Below are 21,834 nucleotides of genomic sequence, written 5' to 3'. Positions count from 1 at the left end.
TAAGAAATGAAATGGGGTCTTTCAATAAATATGCCGGGTAAGGTGAACTTAATTTGGATATTTAATCTGAGTCTTGGCCTCTGAAGTTTAGAACAAATTTCTCGTCTTTGTTGTGTCTTAATGAAAGCGAGCCCTAGATTTATCTGCTTAGTCCTTCCTGGTTAAAGGATAGTTGTCCTGTCCCTTCTGGCAGTTTCTTTTCACCTGATCCAGAATCATACGTTGCATTAGTTGTCCTCTCTTTAGCCTCCTTTAATCAGGACTAGGTCCTCAACTTTCTTTCACAGTATTGACGGTTTTTAAGAGTTTTAGGCAGTTACTTTGAGAATGCCCCCTCAACGAGGGTTCGTCTGAGTGTTCCATCATTGATCTGCATTACGCACTATGGACAGGGGTTACCACGGAAGTGCTGTGTCCTCGGTGCTGTGTATCACATGTCACAAGGTATCACGAGGCTTCTGTGTCCATTTGTACATGAAGGTTATGCTCAACTCTGATCACTTGACTAGGGCAGTGTCTGCCTGATTTCCCCATTGTAAATGTCCCTTGTTACCTTTTGTAATGAGAAAAATAAAGAGAGACAGAGTTCAAGAATAAGTAAATATTTTGTTCCCCAACTGACTGTCACTGATGGTTTTACCATCCGCTGCCAATTTTTGCCTGAATCCATTATTAATGGATGAAAATAGTGATTTTCTAACTCTGTCATTTCTTCCATATTAATTAGTTGTCATTCTACGATAAAACAGAGTTTTTCCTTCTCCCCATTAGTATGATATAGTCTTTACTCCATTTTGTATTGTCCCGGGTTTGGCAATAGAAGTTCCAAGATATTGGGTCTTTCATTAGTTTTTGTTTTTGTTTTTTAATATATAAATGATATAAAAATAGTTAACAGAGGCACACAGAATAAAGTGGGAATGAGAAGCCCAAGAGGTGAATTCTGTTGGTGATTAGGAAAGTCTTTAGTGAGGGAGTGGTGTTGAGTCAGGTTTAAAAAAAGTGGCAGAATTTGGGGCGCCTGACTGGCTCAGCCCCTAGAGCATGCAGACTCTTGATCGTAGGGTTGTGAGTTCAAGCCCCATGTTGGGCATGGGGCCTACTTGAGAAGAAAAACAAAAAGTAGGAGAATTTTCACAGAAATGGTGGTAAGGTGGAATGGAAAGAAAAACTGTCTGAAAACTGAAAGAAAAAGTTCCTGGGTGACTCAGTCAGTTATGTATCTGTTTTCGGCTTAGGTCATGATCCCAGGACCCTGGGATCGAGCCCTGCATCGGGCTCTCTGCTCTTCCCTCTCCTCCTCTCTCATTCATTCATTCTCTCTCTCTTTCTCTCTCACTATCTCTGTCTCTCAAAATCTTAAAAAAAAAAAAACAAAACTGAGTGAAGGAGAGCCCGGCTTATCTGGTATTTGTCAGGTAATTCCGTAGTTTCAGAGCATGATGGGGACGTGGAAATGGAACAGAAAAACCTCTGCACTTACTGAGCTTCGTGCTGGACTCTGCTTGGAATTTCCTCCCCTGCCCCTCTCCTGCGGTCTGGCTGAGAGGGAGGGCTCAGATGAGGTGTGAGGAAGGAGGGAGTTCTAAGTGAAAACCATGTGAGCCAGAACCCTGGCTCAAATACTCCCTTTTCCTGATCCCGGGTGAGAATCCGCTAGCCCCCTTTTCATACACTCCCAAGGTGACTGGTGCCTCTCCATTAACAAGTCTATTTTGTGCAGTTTCTATGTGTTGGATACATCTTCCTCCTTTAAAGCACAAACCACTTGTTACTTGTTTTGCTCTGGTACTCCGCACAAATGCTCCATAGATGTTTCTGGAACATATGTGAGGGAGGATGAGCTCGGAGAGGAGAGGTTGGAGTTGGTTGGGGAAGGGCTCTGAGTATCCTTTTAAGGGGTTCAGTCTTGCCCACAGGTAGTGGGGAGCCCTGGCAGCTCTTGGATGGGGCGGGCCTGATGGAGGTGTGACACGGAGGTCACGGAAGGGGAAGAACAGGGAGATGCCAGGATGCCCCGCAGGAGCCCGGAGGAGCCACAGTGCGACGGCCAGGAAGGACAGAAGGCATGGAAACAAATAGTTACCACCTCATGAATCTGGGCACTGTTTAAAGGGGGGTAATCGGAAGGAAAGGAGGAACTGAGCAAGGTTTTGAGATTTTTAAGACTGGGTGATAAGGAGACTGCCAGAGGCCTCTTAGCAAAATAACAAGCCCAGGGACAATGACAGCCCAGGCAGTTCAGCGTGATCCTGTCTGCCTCATCCAGCACTCTCCGGAATTCAAAACTGTGTGTGCTATTGAAGGATGGTATCATATCAAATACGATGAGAAATGAAGTATCATCTCTGCTTGAGGCACAAAAACCGATGTTGGTGTAAGGGACTTTTTCCATTTGGCTTTAGGAATGGTTTTATTAAAAGCAGATGCTAGGAGCTATTTTTTTTTTTAACCTTGAAACGTGGCCCTATGACAGCAGCTTACCTTGAAAGAGATGGTCGTTAGCATTCTCTTGGCTCCTCTGTCCCTCCTGCACCTTCCTAACAGAAAATTTTCTTTGCACCTGCTCCAACTGGGTTCTAAGTGATAAGCATCTTGCAAGCCCAGAAAATTGTAGTATCAAATCTCAGCCCCAACTGTGAGGCAGCACTCTCATCGAATCCCCGCTGAGAGGCTTTCTTTCCCAATTCCCCAGGGAGGAGTCCTTTCTCCCCTGGCCCCCTTTCAGGCTTGAACTCCGACCTAACCCTCTTTTTAGCTCCCAGCATGCATTGCTCTGGGTGCTGGCCCTGACCCAGCCCTGTGGGCTCTGCTCCACCCTGGGCTCATCCACACGTCAGGCCTGGGTAGCCCCAGGGTCACTGGAGAGCCCAATTCTAATAGTGAGCATATTTATCTTAGGAAGTAAACCTTTCTGTTCTTTGCAGCTTATTGCTTCCCTCCCCCCCCAAAATAAATGCTAATGGATCATTTGATATATTATCTATGATTTGGTAAATATACATGAACGTTGCCTAATAATATTCACAGAGTTGCTTTCATCCACATTTTCCTTCATAAATGAAATGCTTTTTTATAACTCATGATTAAAGAGGGATATCCCTCTTTAACTGCTAGGAAAATGTAAATGTTTTAAAATACTGCTGTGTTTGGGAAAACTCATAAGAATTTCAAACAAAAACAGTAAATACTATTTAAATAGGTGTCTAACATTCTAACTGGACTTAGTGTATGGTTTTAAAGGGAAAGAAATAAAATGCTGATGAAGATTGTATAACTTTGTCTTTGTGTTTTCCTCTTAGGTTTTTCAAATAGACCAAAGTCATTAAAAGTAATTCTCAACCCCCAAAGCCACAAAAAAGAAGCTACCCAGGTCTATTCTGAGAAGGTTGAACCACTGTTGAGGATTGCAGGAATAAAGACTGACGTTACAAGTAAGTCATTTCAGAACATTATTTTGTCGTTAAAAAATCATACTTAAGGAAGCAAGACAATCTGTATTTGTTCTTAAGCCAAATTGAGGAAACTGCTTGTAATCTCTAAAGCTGTTTTATGTGCTCCCATAGCCTACTATAGCCAACTCCAGGATTATCACTTATTTTGTTTTCTTTCTTGTGTTATTTTTATTAGAATGTCAGTATTTTCTTTAGACCTTTTTTCAGACTTTAAAAATTATTAGGAATCATTTCAAAGGGAGCTGTACACTTTTTGATATCTTCATTGAGATGTTGGCTATTTACACATTATTTCTGCAGTTTGGCAAGCAATTGATTTTTGCTCACTTAAATGTTTGATGTCTTTCCATGGAATCCTTCATTAGGTGGTTTTTGTTCTGACTCTGACCCCTGCTGGTTAGGTCAAAACTAAGCACGTAACTGCTGGTTTAGATGACTTCAGAGAAGCCAGTGGCTTAAATTCATTGTCTAAAATAAGAAAGGTGCTTAGGTGTTTGCTGAGGAAAATAGAAATTTGCCAATGCGAAAGTTAATAGAAGATTAGCAAAATCCTTTTCAATTTTTTGAATTTGGTGACCAAATTCCTTTGTTTCCTCTGAGACTGGTTTTTCCCATGGGGGGTGGACTGAGAAGGAGGGTTGATGTTATCAAAAATCACAACCCCAGTTTGTCTGATTTTATTTCTACATAGCTTCACTAGCACACAGGGCAAATGTGTAGTAAATTTAAGTTGATGAAGAGTATTGCATAATACACCTGTTGAGAAGACAAAGCCAGAGTGTACTGGGATTCTCCTCGTCCCATTTATAAATTCTTCGGGGAGAGATTTAGAGTGATTTTGCTGAGCTGAAACCGAGGGAGATGGGTCTCAAAATATAAGATTTGATGCCCTCACCGCATGACTTGATGGATTGAGGTAGACGAAATTCCTTAAAAAAAATTTTTTTTAAAGATTTTTATTCACTTGACAGAGCACAAGCAGGGGAGTGGGGGAGGGGAGTGGAGGAGAAGCGGGCTCCCTGCTGAGGACCATCCCAGGACCCTGGGATCATGACCTGAGCTGAAGGCAGAGGCTTAACCGATTGAGCCTCCCAAGCACCCCTAATTTTTTTTTTAACAAAAAGTTCAGCTACCCCAAAAGACATCTATTAAAGTGGAAGTTCAAGAGAAATTACCACAAAAAATTCAGGAGGAATTTCTGACTAAAATAAAATTGTAGTAAGAAGTTAATCTTTTACCTTTGTGGATTTTGGTTTACTTAAATGTAGTTTAAAAGGACAAGAGGGGCGCCTGGGTGGCACAGCGGTTAAGCATCTGCCTTCGGCTCAGGGTGTGATCCCGGCGTTATGGGATCGAGCCCCACATCAGGCTCCTCTGCTATGAGCCTGCTTCTTCCTCTCCCACTCCCCCTGTTTGTGTTCCCTCTCTTGCTGGCTGTCTCTCTCTCTGTCAAATAAATAAATAAAATCTTTAAAAAAAAATAAAAATAAAAGGACAAGAAACAATTCCTATCTATCATTCCTTCCCACTGAAGATTTTCAAAGATGGGCGGGACAAAAAAGTGTGAAATTCTTATTAGGATGAGACAATTAAAAGTTGAATAAACTTATTGGCAAACTTAATAACATTATTTTGTCGCATGGATTTAATATCCAGAACAGTTTTATGTAGATACTACTATATATCTTTCAGTTCAGGAAACTCTTGTAGAGTGCTTTGTGTTAAGCGCTGTGCAGAAGGCACGTTGCATAAGTTATCACCCTGCTCTTGTGGGGCTTTTAGTTTATTGGGGATTCAGAGAAATATAATTGGGATATACACACACACACACACACACACACACACACACACATACACAAGAACTCTGGTATCTCAGAGGGTGATATTTTGATCAGAAGACTCAAAGTATTTGCACTAGACCGTTTTGGAGAGTCAGAGGCAGACATGGTTTTCTGTGCATAAACAGAAGAAGAAAAGTAAGGGAAGGAAGGCAAGCTTGCAAGCACCTACAAGTGGGGTGTGTGTGTGTGTGCGCGTGTGTGTGTGTGTGTGTATAACCCATAATATCTTCGGAATTCTTTCCTTAATTTGCTTTGGCCTCCTCAGTTTTGACTTCATCTTAAATTTGATCCTTCCATCATCATAAAATTGTTGCCAGTAGATTAGATCCTTCTTCGTTCACATCAAGTGGGATAGGGAGAGGGGTGTGTATGTGAGAGATTGGACATGCTCTACTACCGAGCCAGGATTAGAATTTCCTCCCGTCAGCCTGACTGTCTTATTATGTCTGCCCAGCCTGGAACAACCACTCTTAACTCTTAAGATTCTTCCCAAGGGCTGCAACTAGGACCCCCTTTTCTTGAAGGCTGAAAATAACTGAACTGAATCTGGGTTCTATTAGGGAGAAAATAATAAAAAGGCCAAAGTGGTTTCTGGGAAGGCTCACAACTATGTGCATTAGAGGAAGTTTCAGTCCAGATCCCGAATGGATGTTCATGCCGCACTCAGTAGTTTCTTCCTCCTGTATTGCTCCGAAGTTGGTGAAGTTGGTGTCATTGCATCATCATCCGGTTTAGCAGAGATGATTCTGCCAACAGACTAGAGATGAAGAAGGAAGAGACGGCCTAGGAGAAAGGATGCTGGTACATGAAGAAACCTAATGGAAGGCAGAGGAAATGATAAAGATGTGCTTGCTTTCTTTTGTATTGGAGAGAAGAGTTTTATGTCCTATGGCTCTTCCCCCCCTAGATTTGATAATATTATTGAATATTATATTTAGTTTAACATAAAATTAGAGCATTTCATAAAGCAAATTTAGAATTTTCTTATATATTTGTGCAGAATGGCTAATTATTAGCTGCCTAACACTCCTCCTACAGGCAAAATTATAAAACTGCATCTTTTGCATATAAAACCATTTTAGTATGTATATTAGCTAAATATTTATATTTTAAAAGTTTACTCTTTTGGGCGAAGGACTGAATATACATGTGGATACTTGAAAAGCGTTAGAATCTTCCTGCCTGTGTCCCAGTGTAGTTTTGTAGTTTGAGTCAGATAATATATTTGAAACTACCTTGTATGTTATGAAGTGCCACAGAAAGATGGTCATAATGCCGTCCGTGTCTGTTTCATAAATTATGTAATAGGTTCAATTCACACTTTAAAAGAAAAAATGTATGAAAGAGTAAAACAGAAAGGTACATATTTTCTGCATGTCCAGTGTGACCATTATTTTAACATATCTTGTGTGCATTGCTGAGTCTAAGTGGAATATAAATTGCATAATAAATTCTACATGATGATAAATTCACTAGGAGAGAGTGCTTAAATGAGGCAGGATTTGAAACATTCTAGCTGTACATGTACATTTTAAAGGATTTTTTCTACAAAGTTCTTTTAAAAATGAGTAACAAAATTAATAGTTGGACTAATAAATGGGTAGAGGAACTGAAAAGCCATTTTCCCAAAGAAGACATCCAGATGGCCAACAGGGATATGAAGAGGTGCTCAAGATCACTCATCATCAGGGAATTGCCAATCAAAACTGCAGTGAAATACATCCCCTCACATCTGTTAGAACAGCTATTATCAAAGAGACAAGTGTTGGTGAGGATGTGGAGAGAAGGGAACCCTTGTGTACCGATGGTGGGAATGTAACGTAGTGCAGCCACTGCGGAAAACAGTATGGAGGTTCCTCAAAAATTTAAAAGTAGAGCTACCATATGACCCAGCAATTCCACTTCTGGGTATTTATCTGAAGGAGAAAAAAGAGACTAACTCAAAAAGATAGCTGCACTCCCATGATCATTGTAGCATTATTTACAATAGCGAAGACATGGAAGCAAACTAAGTGTCCATCAGTGGATGAATGGAAAAGAAAATGTGGTGTCTGTCTGTGTGTGTGTGTGTGTGTGTGTGTGTGTGTGTGTGTGTGTATGTGTGGAATATTATCTGGTCATTAAAAAGAAGGAAATCCTGACATTTGTAACAACATGAATGGATCTGAGGGCATTATGCTAAGTGAAATAAGTCAGACGAAGATAAATTACCATTTGATCTCACTTATATGTGTAATCTTAACAAAAGCAAAAGACAAAAAACAAACCCCCAACTGAACACATAGGTATAGAGAACAGATTGTTGATTGCCAGAGGTGGGAGGTGGGGAGTGGGAGACATGAGTGAAGGGTGTCAGAAGGTATAAACTTCCAGTTTAAAAAAAAAAGTCACCACATTAATAAAAATATACTTTTCATTTTGTTTACTGCTAAAACCCTAACTACTTCTGAATATAGATCAGCATCTTTTGAAATCCCTGAGCTGAAGCCGCACCCCCCTCTCCCCCCCCCGCACTACCACCCTCAGCGCAGTATCAGAAGAACTTCAGGAAGAACTTAGAACGGAGGCTTTTTTTTTTTTTTTTCTCCTAATAACTTGTTGGCTTTTGAATTGAAGAAGAACATGTGCGGTTAGCCCAAGCTGGCCTGTAATACCGTTTCTTTATCTTTCTCCCCACACAGAGCAGACTTAGGAATTACATTATTTAAAGTGTGAGTTTTCAAGAGACTATAGTTTCATAGGATAATTCATAGAACAATAAAGTGAAAAAAATGCAACAGAAATCAGAGTGGAACTAACTTTAGAGGCCGTCTAGCTTCATTTCCCCCGTGGTGGACTGTTGGTGTGGCCCTGCTCGTGGATGGGCTCTCAGCCTTTGCTCGGGTACCCAAGCTTGGGTGTCAGTGTCTGCCATTACTGGATAATACTGCTAGTTGTTCTTGAGTTCAGGATCGCTGTGCCTTGTGCATATCAGAAAAGGCACCTTTTTTTGTGCTGATATAAAGGTGCCCTTCTTTCTGGGCTGACTCAGCGCCAGGCCACCAGCATGTAGAGTTAGGTATACTGGCTAGATCGCAAACGTATCTGCCCCTTTGGCCAAATGCCTTTGTGCAGGGCGTAAACTGCGGGGAGAACTTGTGAGCTGACTTTTGCCTCCTTGTAATTTTTAGAGTCGATGTTCTCTTTTGTAGTAATACAAAATAAATGTGTCCTGTCTTGTGTATAGGAGTCACTGAAATATTTGAAACAGATAATATGTCTGCCCTTAATCTTTCTTGTTCATGGTAGGCAATTCCATCTTTTTCAGTCAATTTTTGTGTTAACAAAGCTGCTAGACCTTATCATACCATCATTATCAGGGCCAAGGACACTTCTCTGAATTTAGCCTTGATCTCTGCCAACTCAGGGCTCATGGGAGTGCCTGGTCACCAGATAATTTTTGCTTCCTCTCTGACCCTGGTGGAATTGCCAAGAAAGTGGAGTTTATTGTCGCTTTTTTCCCCCCTCCCTCTACGGTCATGAGTTTAACTTACGATACTTTTACCAAATCTCCTCTTGGGATTTTTTTTCTCTTTGGCTCTTTGTCTCTACTTAAAGCCTTCCCTCCTTGGAAATGCCTCTTGCTATTCCTGATCTTGCCCAGCAGAAAGCTAGGCAATTTGATAAAATTCAGTCACAAAAGATGCTAGTAGGCTGAGGCTTTCTTTCTTCCTAATTTTACCTGCATTTTCATAAAAGTCTGGAGAGTATCTGATCATGCATCCTACCCAGCTAAAGAGAGATTTCTGGGTGAAAGGTTCTTTTTGTTATTCCTTAGATAATTGTGGATGTATATGACGAATCCTGTTTCTAACACTCAGATGTCTGGGAGTTAGAGCTTTGTCTCTGGGGACAGTGAAGAGTCATCAGTGGAGGTTATATAGAAAAAGGATGTGATCGAATACGTGAGAAGGTCATTCTGGGGAGAGTAGGATAAATGTTGGAGGGAGGCTGGGAAAGAGACTGTTGTACTATCTACATTAAAAAACACTAGTGGCTAGGGGGCGCCTGGGTGGCACAGCGGTTAAGCGTCTGCCTTCGGCTCAGGGCGTGATCCTGGCGATCTGGGATGGAGCCCCACATCAGGCTCCTCGACTATGAGCCTGCTTCTTCCTCTCCCACTCCCCCTGCTTGTGCTCCCTCTCTCTCTCGCTGGCTGTCTCTGTCTCTTTGGAATAAATAAATAAAATCTTAAAAAAAACCCAAAACACTAGTGGCTAGATCAAGGGCACTGGCTTGAGATGGGATGCTATAGCAACAAGACCAAAACAACTGGTCTTGACCTTGGAGTGCGTGGAGAGTGAGGAGGGAGACAAGCTAGGAAGTAATTTTTCTGTCTTGGGTAGCAAGGAGGAGATGATGGAACACAGAGAACAAAGTACTTGAGAGGCATCTGAAGGTGGAAATGACAGATTCCATTTGGAGCTTACTAAGTCAGAAGCACCTGTAGGACAGGAAAGAAAATGCCATCTCAGTATCTTATCCCATTATAGGCTTTTATCACCAGACCAAGAAATGTTTAAGTCCAAGTCTCATCTGATTTTACTTCAGCCTGTTTCCTCATCAACATTCAGCATTAACCTCAAGACATTACTTTCCTCCAATCTTGTCTTCTTGATGAAGTAGTTAGTGTATCAATTGAAAGTTAGGGTCGGTGGGGGAATCCCAGCACTGAGAACTGAGTTCGAAGCCTTGCAAAGAATGGAGTCTCCAGATTTCCTGAATAGAAGGAGCATAGGGTGTCATTCTCATCAGAAAAGGAAAGCAAGTGAAAGAAAAGGCTAGTGACCTTTTAAAACTGCATTTGCCTCGCAGTCTACTCCTTATGTTTACTTGGAATGGGATGATTTGAATCTGGCTCTTTCTGACTCCAGGGCCCATAATATTCTGTCTAAATACATACTTGAGTTTCTTCTACTGTATCTGAATAGCAGTCCAGATTACTCTCTACCCATTTTCCCTGCATTATTTTTCTTTATAAACACTTACTCCTACTTCATTTCGTGCATTCATATTTTAAAATTAGTGTCTAGTGTCTGCCTCCGGAATATGAGCCCCTGATGCCAAGGACTTCCTTCCTTTTGTTCATTTTCCTAATATATTGTGATCAAGTTTCTTTCATCTTTTCTCTTTGTTCCAGGTCACTATTTTTTTTTTTAACTTTTCCAATGTCATTTTAAAATTACTCTTCTTGGATAATTTGCATCAATATATTGTCAAATTCCACCTGCAAGATCAAAGAAGTAGAATATTATTTAAATTTTTTTCCTGAATAAAGATAGCATTTAGCCATAGCTTAATTTTAAAGCTAATTTGATATTGGATTTGAAAAGCTTTATCAAAGTAAGCTTTAGCATAAAAGCAAGACTTGATAAACTGATTCTCAGCATAAATATTTCTTCATAATATCATGAAGTATTTTCAGTGTGTGTATGTATATAACATTTTATTTTGTATTTTTAAGGTTGCAACTACTTGCTGAGGTTATAAATGATCAACCCAATCATTTATGATAACTTAACTTTCCAACTTTATTAATATGAATATTTTATACTTAGTTTTCTCCTAGCTTTCTTCTGATTAGAATTTAATATAGAGAAGTTTTATTCATGTGAATGTTAACAGCATTTGAATAAGCTGTGGGAGAATTACAATGTAATGCTGCTGGATACAGAATGATTCTTTTAGACACCAAGACTAATAATTCTTAACAATATCTAAAAACATTGTAGGAAAAGCTTGAACCATGCTGGCACCAGGGACAGACAGGCATGAAAGATTAATGTAATCTTGCATATAATGATGCACATTCTTACACAAAAAATCCATCTGCAATGTCATGTCAGTCAGCAGAAATCTTTGATGGGTGGATACAGCTGGGCTGTCTCTTCTGGCAGCGCTGCCCTAGAAAATGCTAAATGTGGTTGGGATGCCTGGTGCCATCTGCAGTGTGCCAGTTTATCCTGTCTCCACTGGCGTTTACAATACTGCGTAGGGCCTCACGACTGTAGAGACAGCAATAGGGAGTGACAGATCCATTTCCTCAGAGGCTCCGGCTCTGGTGGGTCCCTGCCACTTCCTCCTCGGCTTTGGGTCTGTTATCATTGGGGTTGGCTTTGCTTCATTATTTTCACATCCAGCTCCTCCTCTTTTTAGTCTAGCAGTTCCAGATACCCGTTATTCTCATATGTAAATCTTACACTAACCTTTCAACTAATGTATTCATGTAAGGTTGCCAAAGCGATTTAACATTGGCTGTTTGATGCCAGCTAATATGCCTTATTTTCAAAATACTGCTGCTCTTAGGCTTCTGATGTAAAGGAAATGTATCTTCTTTATAATATCAGGAAGGGAACACTGAACAGACAAGCACCAAGATAAACGATCTAACTGCTGTGTGTGGGATAGCCCCAAATGACTTATGTAGTTGGAACAAATATATGACCCTCTTTTACATAAAGCTATAAAACACATCAGGCAAGTAACACTTAATCCTCTTTCCCATGATTAAAATATAAATATTCAAGGATAAATGTTGTTTTATGACCCGACCATATGTTTATGATATTATTTTGCCAAACTAAGTTAAAAAGTGTAGATGGTTGTTTAAAACTTTCACCTGTTTTTTGGTTTTTGTTTTTAAATAGTAACTGAATATGCAGGGCATGCTCTGGCGCTGCTGAGGGATTGTGAACTCCAGGAATTTGATGGGTAGGTTATATTATCAATCTATTTGTGTCACATGGTGTATGTTATAAAATGTTTTCATTAGTTTTTAGCCACGTATTTGGGACTTATAAATACTTCAGTATTTGTGGTGTATGTAATTAGACTATTTCATATCTCTGTAATAACAATTAATTATGACACTGTGGCACCGTCCTCTACCTCTCAGGATCGGGCATAGGAGTACAAAAGGAGAGATCTGTAAGTACTGGGAAATCAGAGAGGACCACGTTAGACTGACCTAATGTGCATATATGTGGATGCGTAGTCCTTAATTCTTAGCTTTAACCCTGTGAGTATCTAGAAAAGCATTGATGGAAAGTCATATGGTATAACTGTATTGTGATCCTCTTTTGAAAATTTATGGATAGTGTTAATAGCTACCCACTGGATCATTTGGCTGTGATTGCAGGTAAATATTTTATAAATACAAATACCTTGGGGCACCTGAGTGGCTCAGTCAGTTAAGCATCTGCCTGCTGCTCAGGTCATGATCTCAGGGTCCTGGGATGGAGCCCCACATCGTGCTCCCTGCTCAGTGGGTAGTCTGCTTCTCCCTCTCCCTTTGCCCCTTACCCCCTGCTTGTGCACTCACTGTTTTTCTCTCTTTCTCTCTCTCTCTCTCTCAAATGAATAAAAAAAATCTTTATATATTATTTTCAGTATAAATAAAAGATGCTAATTTTAATTCTTTTATAATTTAGTGGCTACGAATTAAGTGTGCTATCCAGAGGAGGCATTGGAAACTGTGTTTTGTAGTACATTGCTGGAGTATGTAGAAATTGTTCACTGTCATGCAAACATTAGAAACAAGGCAAGTGACATACTTTAATAACCATTTTTAAAAAGTAGGCAAATCAGTTTGCTAAAGTGATGGATTGATGTGTAAGACAAAAACATTTTAGGGAAGATTTTTTACAAGGGTTGATATTTCAGGGTTTTAAAAGGTGGCAAGTATGTGAATTATCTGTGTCACATGGTGATGGGCAGGAAACAAAATATAATATCAGGAAGGACAGTTGTATCTTTGAACTGTAGAATGAAAGGCTTTAGTCTTCCCAAAGAACTATTAGAATATTTTAGGAAGGAAAGTGATGCAATCAAAATGGAGCATTAGCGGGGTTGTATTTCCAGAAATGCTTAATATTTTTTGATAAGAAACAATATCAGTGGATGGAGAAGAAAGTTTGACAAGTAAAACAAGACTTTTCAAAAAGGAATTTGAGAGGAGCAAATGTAGATGGCAGCATTATATGAATATTGAGGATGGAAAGTATGAGGGAGGAGGTTCCTTAAGAGCTTGATTAACAGGCTACGTGTGGCAAATTATCTTGCAAGTATACAATTTAAGAATAGTAATTAGAGGAGTCATGCCCACAAGCTACCGCCTTAAGATGCTGCATAGTCCTGAAACACAGCTTGCAAGTATATAAAAGTGGATGTATTGCAAATAAGTCCTTTCTTCAAAACATGATTATATAAATAATGAGGGTAACAGATATCATAGATATTAGACCTGGTCTTGCCCATCAGAATTTTGAAGTATTCCATCAAATGTGCTATGTATAAATAAGTTCCATTGGTAATTATTACTATGTAAGGATCAGGAAGAATTTTGCAGAGGGGCGCCTGGGTGGCTCGTTCGGTTAAGCATCTGCCTTCTGCTCAGGTCATGATCTTGGGGTCCTGGAATCGAGCCCTGCATTGGGCTCCCTGCTCAGAGATTGTGTTTCTCCCTCTCCCTCTGCCCCTCCTCACCACTTGTGATTTCTCTTTCTCTCAAATAAATAAATAAAATCTTTAAAAAAAGAGAAGAATTTTGCAGAATGACAAAAGTAATTTTTTTTTCTCTAGCTGAATATACTTAATTCTTGTTTATTTCACATGGCAGGTGTTGTTATTTAACAGTGTGGCCCTAAAAGGTACACTGATCTTTTAGTTATTATCCACATTTTTTTAACCACAAAGTTTGACCTAACTATTCTGTGATTTCAGTTCAATGATTTAATGGTTTCTGAATCCCGCAGCACACTGATTTATTTAGGACTTATAATAATTTAAAATTTCTATTGAAAATCATCTCTTTTGTAAGATTCCTTAAGTATCGCATTTATTTTCATGGGCCCAGTTTTTCCACTGGGAGATGGGAAAACTTGGTAAAAAATCGCCATTTTAAGTCAGTCCACTTAGAATTATATAGATTAGGTATATGAGGAGAGCAATGGAAATATAGTTTCTTTAGACATTTTCCGAGAAAAATTCTTTGTATGAATTTTGTTTTGTTTTTTAGATTCCACATATGTGTGAAATCATTGTATTTATCTTTCGCTAACTTATTTCACTTAGCATATTACTCTCTAGGTCCTTCCATGTTGTTAAAATGGCAAGATAACAGAGAACAGATTGGTGGTTGCTGGAGGGGAGGACGGGGAATGGGTGAAATGGATGAGGGAGATGGAGAGGTACAGACTTCCAGTCATAAATAAGTCAGGGGGATGTAATGTACAGCATGATGATTATAGTCAATAACAGTGTATTGCATATTTGAAAGTTGCTAAAAGAGATCCTGAAAGTTCTCATCACAAGAAGATAGTTTTTTTGTGACTTTGTATGATGATGGCTGGTAATCAGACTTATTGTGAAGATCATTTTGCAATGCACACAAATGCTGAATCATTATGTTATATACCTGACACTCACAGTATATGTCAAATATACTTCATTAAAGAGAAAGAACAATTCTCTAACAAGTTGAAGTATTTGAAAATGGAATGCACTCTATTTGTGAGTTTCCTGTTTCTGAACTTGTTCAAAGAATAGCTATTGGAACGCTTTTTGAGAAAGAGGCACAAGATTTTCAAGGTAGGGCTAAGCTACCCCCAAGGTTTTGTGATCTTTTGATGAGAGAGGGCATTCCTTCAAGAACTTGAGCCTGAAGCATTTCTGCCTGATTCAAGTGAAGCTATTGATAGAGTGTGATTGGAAAATTGTCTAAAGGTTTTTAGACACAGACCAGAGAGTTTAAGATCCAAGAAATATTCTGTGTATACTATTTAATAAAGCAAAGTGGTTTGGTAAATAATGTTTAAGAAATGTTACTTACTAAGATTTTGGAATTTTTAATGAGTTATATATGTTTCTATGAAGACGTATTGTGATAAAAAGGCTAACAGGAACACATCTATTAGTACTCAAGACCTCTGTTGTGCAACTCTGGCTTGTCCTAGCAAACACTCTAAGATCCATTGCTCAAACATGTAGGATTGTCACTTTTTATTTGCCCCCTATTTTTACTATGCACAGAAAGTTTTGTAAAGGCAAAGAACAGAGTACTATCAGGTGCATAGACTTGAAGCAGTAACACTTGAATTTACAAGTGCGAACATGGTTAAGCTAATCTATAGCTCTTAGGCAGTGGTAAATATACTAATATTTTCCCATTTTGTTTCAAAGTTTTTATTTGAACTTCTTGAATTACACAGTTTTTCTCTCTTTTTAAATTTCACCATGAACTAGGCCCATACTGATTTAGACATTATTTGACTAACATTGACAGTTGATCACATTGACCATGATATCTGTATTACTAAGTAAAGTATTTTTTTTAAGTACCTCTTTTCAAAAAAGAAAAAGTTGAAATCAAAACCCAGTAACCTATTGAACTTTTCAATGATGATACTGGTTTGTAGACGAAGAAACACCCATTTAAAAATTATATAAAGGGATATTTTATGAAGAGAAATAAGGTATCAGCTTCTGGTTGTACTCTTCCAGACAAAATCACTGTATTTGGGGTCATGGCAAGAAGGAGTTTACTTTTTCTGAAAATATAAGATGTATCACACGCAAAGGATTAGTTACTCTAAGTTTTATGTTTTAGGGTAATTCTCAAGTGTTGTTAAATTAACACATTATAGAAGGTTGTGGGAATTTGTTTGCTTTGCCTTTTCTTATAATGTCCAGACTCTTGTGATATGTTTGCATTAAGTGTATCCCCGAGGTTGCGTAACTATTCCTGGAGGTGATCTTAAGGTTCACCTTAATCTTAATGTAGTTATCAACATAAATGTATTTTTTTAACACATTTAATTCTACACTGATTCTATTTTGATTTTCTTTCTTTCTTTTTTTTTTTTTAAGATTTTATTTATTGACAGAGAGAGAGACAGCCAGCGAGGGAGGGAACACAAGCAGGGGGAGTGGGAGAGGAAGAAGCAGGCTCCCAGCGGAGGAGCCTGATGTGGGGCTCGATCCCAGGACCCCCGGGATCACGCCCTGAGCCGAAGGCAGACGCTTAACGACTGAGCCACCCAGGCACCCCTATTTTGATTTTCAAAATAGTAAACCTCTCATAAGATGATTTTCATTAGGTTTCACATGTTGGAAAGGATTGTAATACATGGAATAGTAGTAGTGCATTCGTCTCTAAGGCCGAATATGTGGTGTTTCAAATCCTCCTTCTGTCACTTATGTAATGACCTTGGAAAAGTTACTTAATCTTCCTGTGCCTTAGTTTCCTTATTTGAAATGGAAGGTAAAAGTATCTATTGCATATAGTTATTGTCCAAATTAAATGAGTTAAAACATGGAGGGTACTGAGAACAGTGCTTGGTACACAGTGATTATTCACTAAATGTTATTTTTTTGTTGTAATTATCATTTGTTCAAGTTTCAAAATATGTAACATAGAATGTGTTATGACAAAAATCTGAAGGCTTTTGTGGCAGAGTGTGTTCACAGAGGAGCTGTCCCTCTCAGTTCTAGCAATGAGTGAACATGTATGAGATGCTCTGACGGGATGCGGGGTTCCAGGGGTCAGTGCTGCCGTGCTGCATGGGAAGGTCAGGTTCTTCTGTGCTAAGTTAGATGCTCTGTTGGATGACTTTATGTGGTCCTTGTAGATCACACACACCTCAGCAGGTGGAAAGGGCATGAATCTGATCGTTATAATTAAATTCATAGAATGTTGGCAAATTTCCGAGATCTTTGAAATCATATAGACAAGGTTCACATGAAACCTTGGCTTCCCCCTTTATAAAGATGAGGCCAATGGCCTACTTTATAGAATTCTGAGGATTTAACAGAAAAGAACCAACGTATTTTCTGACATAAAGTTGACCCTCCGTAGATAAAATCACTTTTTTTCTGAATCAGTGGCCACATTATGAACCCCTAGAATACTTTCAGACCTAAAATAATACCCCTAGCCAAAAATGACCTGGGTCATATCCCACCTCCTGGAGTCTCTGATGATGGGGGTGGACCTGTGTCTGCCAGGCTGTGTGCTGTCCTAGGGCTGAATTCAGCTCTGTGCAGGGGCTGGAAGGCTGAGAGCAGGGTGGCGGGAGTTGATGGACCTTCAGCCTCTGGGTTCACGAATGTTCAGAGCTTCCTAAACTTATGGAACCATTTAAAACCTGGTAATTGGGGCACCTGGGTGGCAGAGTCAGTTGAGCGTCTGACTCAGTTTGTTTCAAGTCTGATCTCCGGGTCCTGAGATCAAGCCCTACCTCAGACTCCGTGCTGAGCATGGAGTTGCTTGGGTTTCTCTCTCCCTCTCACTCTGCACCCCCTCCTGCTGTTTCTCTAAAATAAATAAATAAATAAATCTTAAAAAAAAATAAAACCTGCAACTCATGGTCCATAGGCTGTTTTGTTTGGCACATAGAGGTTTTAAATATATTGAATGCTAGTTGATAATTTAGACAAATTGGGAGACTCACCCCCAAATCCAAATCTGTGACTTCTCTAGAAAAATCAGAGGATGAAAAATCTCTAGAAAAATCTGGGCATGCCTCCCAGCTGATGTGAGCGGGCTGAACCGAGAATCTGTCCCTCCTTTAGACTCCGTGTGCTCTTCCAGTTTTGCTGGGCCCTTAGAAGCCTTGAGTTATGACGCCTCTTTGAGTTTGTCATGACACTCAATAACACAAACCGTTCCTCCTTTTGGGTAAATTAATGTGATTTTGCTACCTAAGATTATTTTATGTCTTTTAAATATAAATAATTATGAAACAAATTTCTGAAATTTATATATTACTTTCATGAATTCCTACCACCACCTCTGCCATAGTCTGCTTGCTGTGAGGTCTTTAAAAAATTATTAGCAGTACTGACTAGGGTCAAAAGGGTAGTAGTAATAATTTAAAAAGTGCCATCTAGCAGTAATGTCCAAAAGATAAAAAAACAACTCAGGTTTGCAATTACTGTATTTATATACTACTGATGAATAACTTCTTAAATTTCTTTTTTTTTAAATTTTATTTATTTATTTGACAGAGAGAGAGAATGCGCACACATGCAGGGGGATTGGCAGGCAGAGGGAGAGGGAGAAGCAGACTCCACGCTGAGCAGGGAGCCCAACACGGGGCTCAATCCCAGGACCCCAGGATCATGACCCGAGCTGAAGGCAAGCTGCTTAGCCGACTGAGCCACCCAGGCAACCCCAAAGTTTCATTTTTTACATGACTTATACAACTGTCTGTCTTTTCAGAGCTGTATTGAAAATTGGCAGTTGGTTAAATGAATTACACATGACTATTAAGATACAAGGAGAACAATATACTTCCGGGTATTAACAGAGCAAAACACAGGTTCGATGTCAATGAACATGTTCAAATGTTTTAATGCCTCTTAACCCACTTAAAAATATTTTGTCTGTGGGGTATCGTGTAGGTATTATGTCTGCAAAGTAGACTTGAGCAGTGCAGTGCTAGAGCCTTCTTACTTGTTGACGCTTGCTGAAATGCTGGAAAGTGCGTGTGAGTAATCTGCACGAGTGTAGAAGGCTGCTATATTGAAGTCGAGATTTCATGAATTATGACCAATTATTTTAAAGCGTTGCATTCTTCATTTCTTGTTTTCTAGCGTCGTCTGTGTTGGTGGAGATGGATCTGCCAGTGAAGTTGCCCATGCTTTGCTTCTGAGAGCCCAGAAGAGTGCTGGGAAGGAGACAGACAGCCTCCTCGCCCCTGTCCGGGCGCAGCTTCCACTTGGGTTGATACCAGCAGGCAAGCGAGCGCCCGTGAATTTGCTAAATGGAACCTCTCCTCCTCTCTTTCTGTTTCCCCTCCTAACCTAGGCAGTGTAACACAGAGCTCAATGCACATACTTTCAATTGAAAAGGCCCAAGTTTGGCATCTCCACTAGCACATGTGAGACTTCAGACAAGTTCCTTAATTTCCTTGAGTTTCCTTTTTCCAGTCTGTGAAGAAGATACACATATGTTCACCTCATTCTAAGTTATTATGGTATTAGATGGTATGTGGGGAGGATTTAAGACATAGGTAAACAATCAGCAAATGGGATAATTATTATTCGACCTTCCCCTATAGAGATCTGATGATCCCACAGCCCCAGGTAGGAAATGTCACAACACGGCCACTGCAGTCAAGCTGCTTACAGTGTCCTGTGAGGTAAAATGTGGTAACTCCCATTATCGGAGTATAAAGAGATAATCTTGGGTTGAGAATGCCGAAAAGATTCATTCTCACTGCTGTATTGCCAGCAGCTAGCATAGAACACGACACAGTGAAGGCTCAGTAATGTTGTTTAAGTGAATGAACGTAAAGAAGACGTTAATAGAGCCAGTGCCACTTGAATTAGGCCTAACAGTGGGTGGGATCTGGCCTGAAGAGGATTAGTTATTTTCTTCATTGCAGGAATAATGCCAAAGCGAAATCCAGGAGCATGAAGAAATAGAAAACAGGCCATTGGTTGGGTGATGATGGGATCAAAATTGTCCCAAACTGTGGTGGCTCCTGGATGCCACAGGGAGGGGTCTGAATTGTATTTGAGAAACAGTAGGGAACAATGGGAGGTTGAGAGCAAGGGAACACCCTGCTGGGAGCCTTTCTAGGAGAACTTGCAATTAGGGGAAGGGAAGGGGAAAGCGGTCAGAGCCTGGGAGAACAGCTGGAGCAGCCCTGGCTTCCAGAAGAGAGGAAAACATCTTTCACAAGTTTATTACGTTATGCCACTCACTCTTCCAAAATTATTTAAACAGTAGTGATGGAAAGTGATTATTTCTTTTTATTTGGAAAACCTCACATGCTATTCTCTGTACAAGAAAACCAGAAACAACGATAATTTCCTATGAAAACAGGAGGTAATGTACCTAGTTAAAAAATTCAACATTCTATCCATTTGATAACCACATTCATTTAGTATGGATTTCAGTATATTTAGTATTGCTCATTGACAGAGAACTAAAGATATACAAATGCTCTCTTAGACTGTGAAGTCTTTAAACAAAAACCAAGAATTTAAAAGGAAAGACATATTTGGATATATCCTCGTAATTATAAAGCCTATAGAGAAAAACCTTTGATGGTCTTTAAGCAGAAGAGAACAAAATAACCTCAACTGGAAAAGAAAAAAAAAAGATGCTGGCGAGGAGGAGGCAGCCACTCTCACCTTTCCGTGTCATTTTAGTAGCTGTGTCTATAATGGTGGAGCTTTTCAGGGTCTCCTTCCATGCCAAGTAGATGTGCTGAGGTCATTTCCTCCTCACTAGTGTATATGCTTCCGAGGTCACTTATTAACTGCTGTGAATCAAAAGTGAAAAGATGGTTATCCTCACAGGTATGCATTTGACATAAAGTGAATAGTTAGCTAGAAAAACTGGTGGTTATGCTTATCTTTTTAGCATGTCATTTGAATGCACTTGGCTTCGAAAATACAGCCTGTTGCCAAAATTGTGGTCATTGTATAGGCGTTCCAGCTTATGGATTGCATAAGAAGGGGGAATGTGCAGGATGTACTAATAGGAGGACTCAATGACCCATCAGGGCTTTGATAGAGAATGGGAACAAGAGCGAGGCAGGAAGTTTCCAAGCTGCACACAGAAGACAGTCTGCCTTTGAAGCCATTTGCCTCCTGGAGAGAGACACCCAGAGGGAGAGTGTTTAGTAAATTACTCCACTGAGCCAACAGACTAAGCCGCTGAATTATGGTCAGACTCAAATGGATCAGATGTGGGGAAAGCCTGTATTTGAACTGCTGGCCATTAGCAATGGTGTTTGTTGCCATGGGAACTGGTGCTAAGGAACTATACAGAGAGATTCCGATTAAAGGGGTGGAGGGAGGATAGAGGAAAAAGCCAGAGAAGACATAAAAATAAAAAAGCAATCCAGTTGTTGTAAAACAAGGCTCAATCCACATACTGATGGCTGCGAACCATATATTCCTATAGCGTTCACATAAATAAATTCGTGCTTTCCAATTAATTTGAGGAGAATAAAATATTGCCAAGGGACTGTTAATTTCTATGATATTTCAGGCAAAGGACCAAAGTGTAGGTGCAGTTTTCATGAGAATTTTAGATATGCTTGACTAGGAAGTCATTACATCACATTTATCTGTTTGGATGTGGGAGACATTAACTGCCTTATGAATATTCATGGTGTCTGGTTAATTAAGTTAATTGTTCTGCAGAAGTGCTTGCACTTCCAAGGACAATTTTTTTCCTTTTTTCTTTTTGCCTCCATAGTTTCTGCCTGGTACTTCTATCACTCATGCTTTACATGGACTGCTTACCCTCTGTCCTTACCCTCTTTGTATTTGGCACATTTTAGCAGATCTGGGGAGGTGGTGGCGAGCAAAGTTGCTGGTAGCTGTTAAGAAAAATAACTTTTCGGGCTAATTAAAATGTTTACCTTGAGGTAGAACCTTTACGGCTTTTGTGAGAATGCTAAAATTACGTGGTGGTTGTTTCCGTGAGCAGCATGCTCTTTTGGCGTGTAAACATCTTTTCAGATGGATCACATTTTGTT

At 39.7% G+C, this 21,834-nt stretch overlaps 1 protein-coding gene across 1 annotated transcript in view; it reads left to right on the top strand.

Annotated features, from left to right (window-relative positions):
• The window catches only part of CERKL (ceramide kinase like), a 110,364-nt gene that overhangs the window by 76,063 nt on the left and 12,467 nt on the right, over positions 1-21,834 (top strand). Inside the window, exons 3-5 of the mRNA XM_019802801.2 lie at positions 3,303-3,434; positions 11,983-12,046; positions 18,929-19,071. Of these exons, the coding sequence (XP_019658360.2) occupies positions 3,303-3,434; positions 11,983-12,046; positions 18,929-19,071 (339 nt within the window). The remainder of the gene's footprint in view (positions 1-3,302; positions 3,435-11,982; positions 12,047-18,928; positions 19,072-21,834) is intronic.

The sequence above is a fragment of the Ailuropoda melanoleuca genome, chromosome 2, assembly GCF_002007445.2.
Source record: "Ailuropoda melanoleuca isolate Jingjing chromosome 2, ASM200744v2, whole genome shotgun sequence".
NCBI classification, from domain to species: domain Eukaryota; kingdom Metazoa; phylum Chordata; class Mammalia; order Carnivora; family Ursidae; genus Ailuropoda; species Ailuropoda melanoleuca.
Note: the sequence above shows the minus strand (reverse complement) of the source record. Positions and strands in the feature narration are given on the sequence as shown.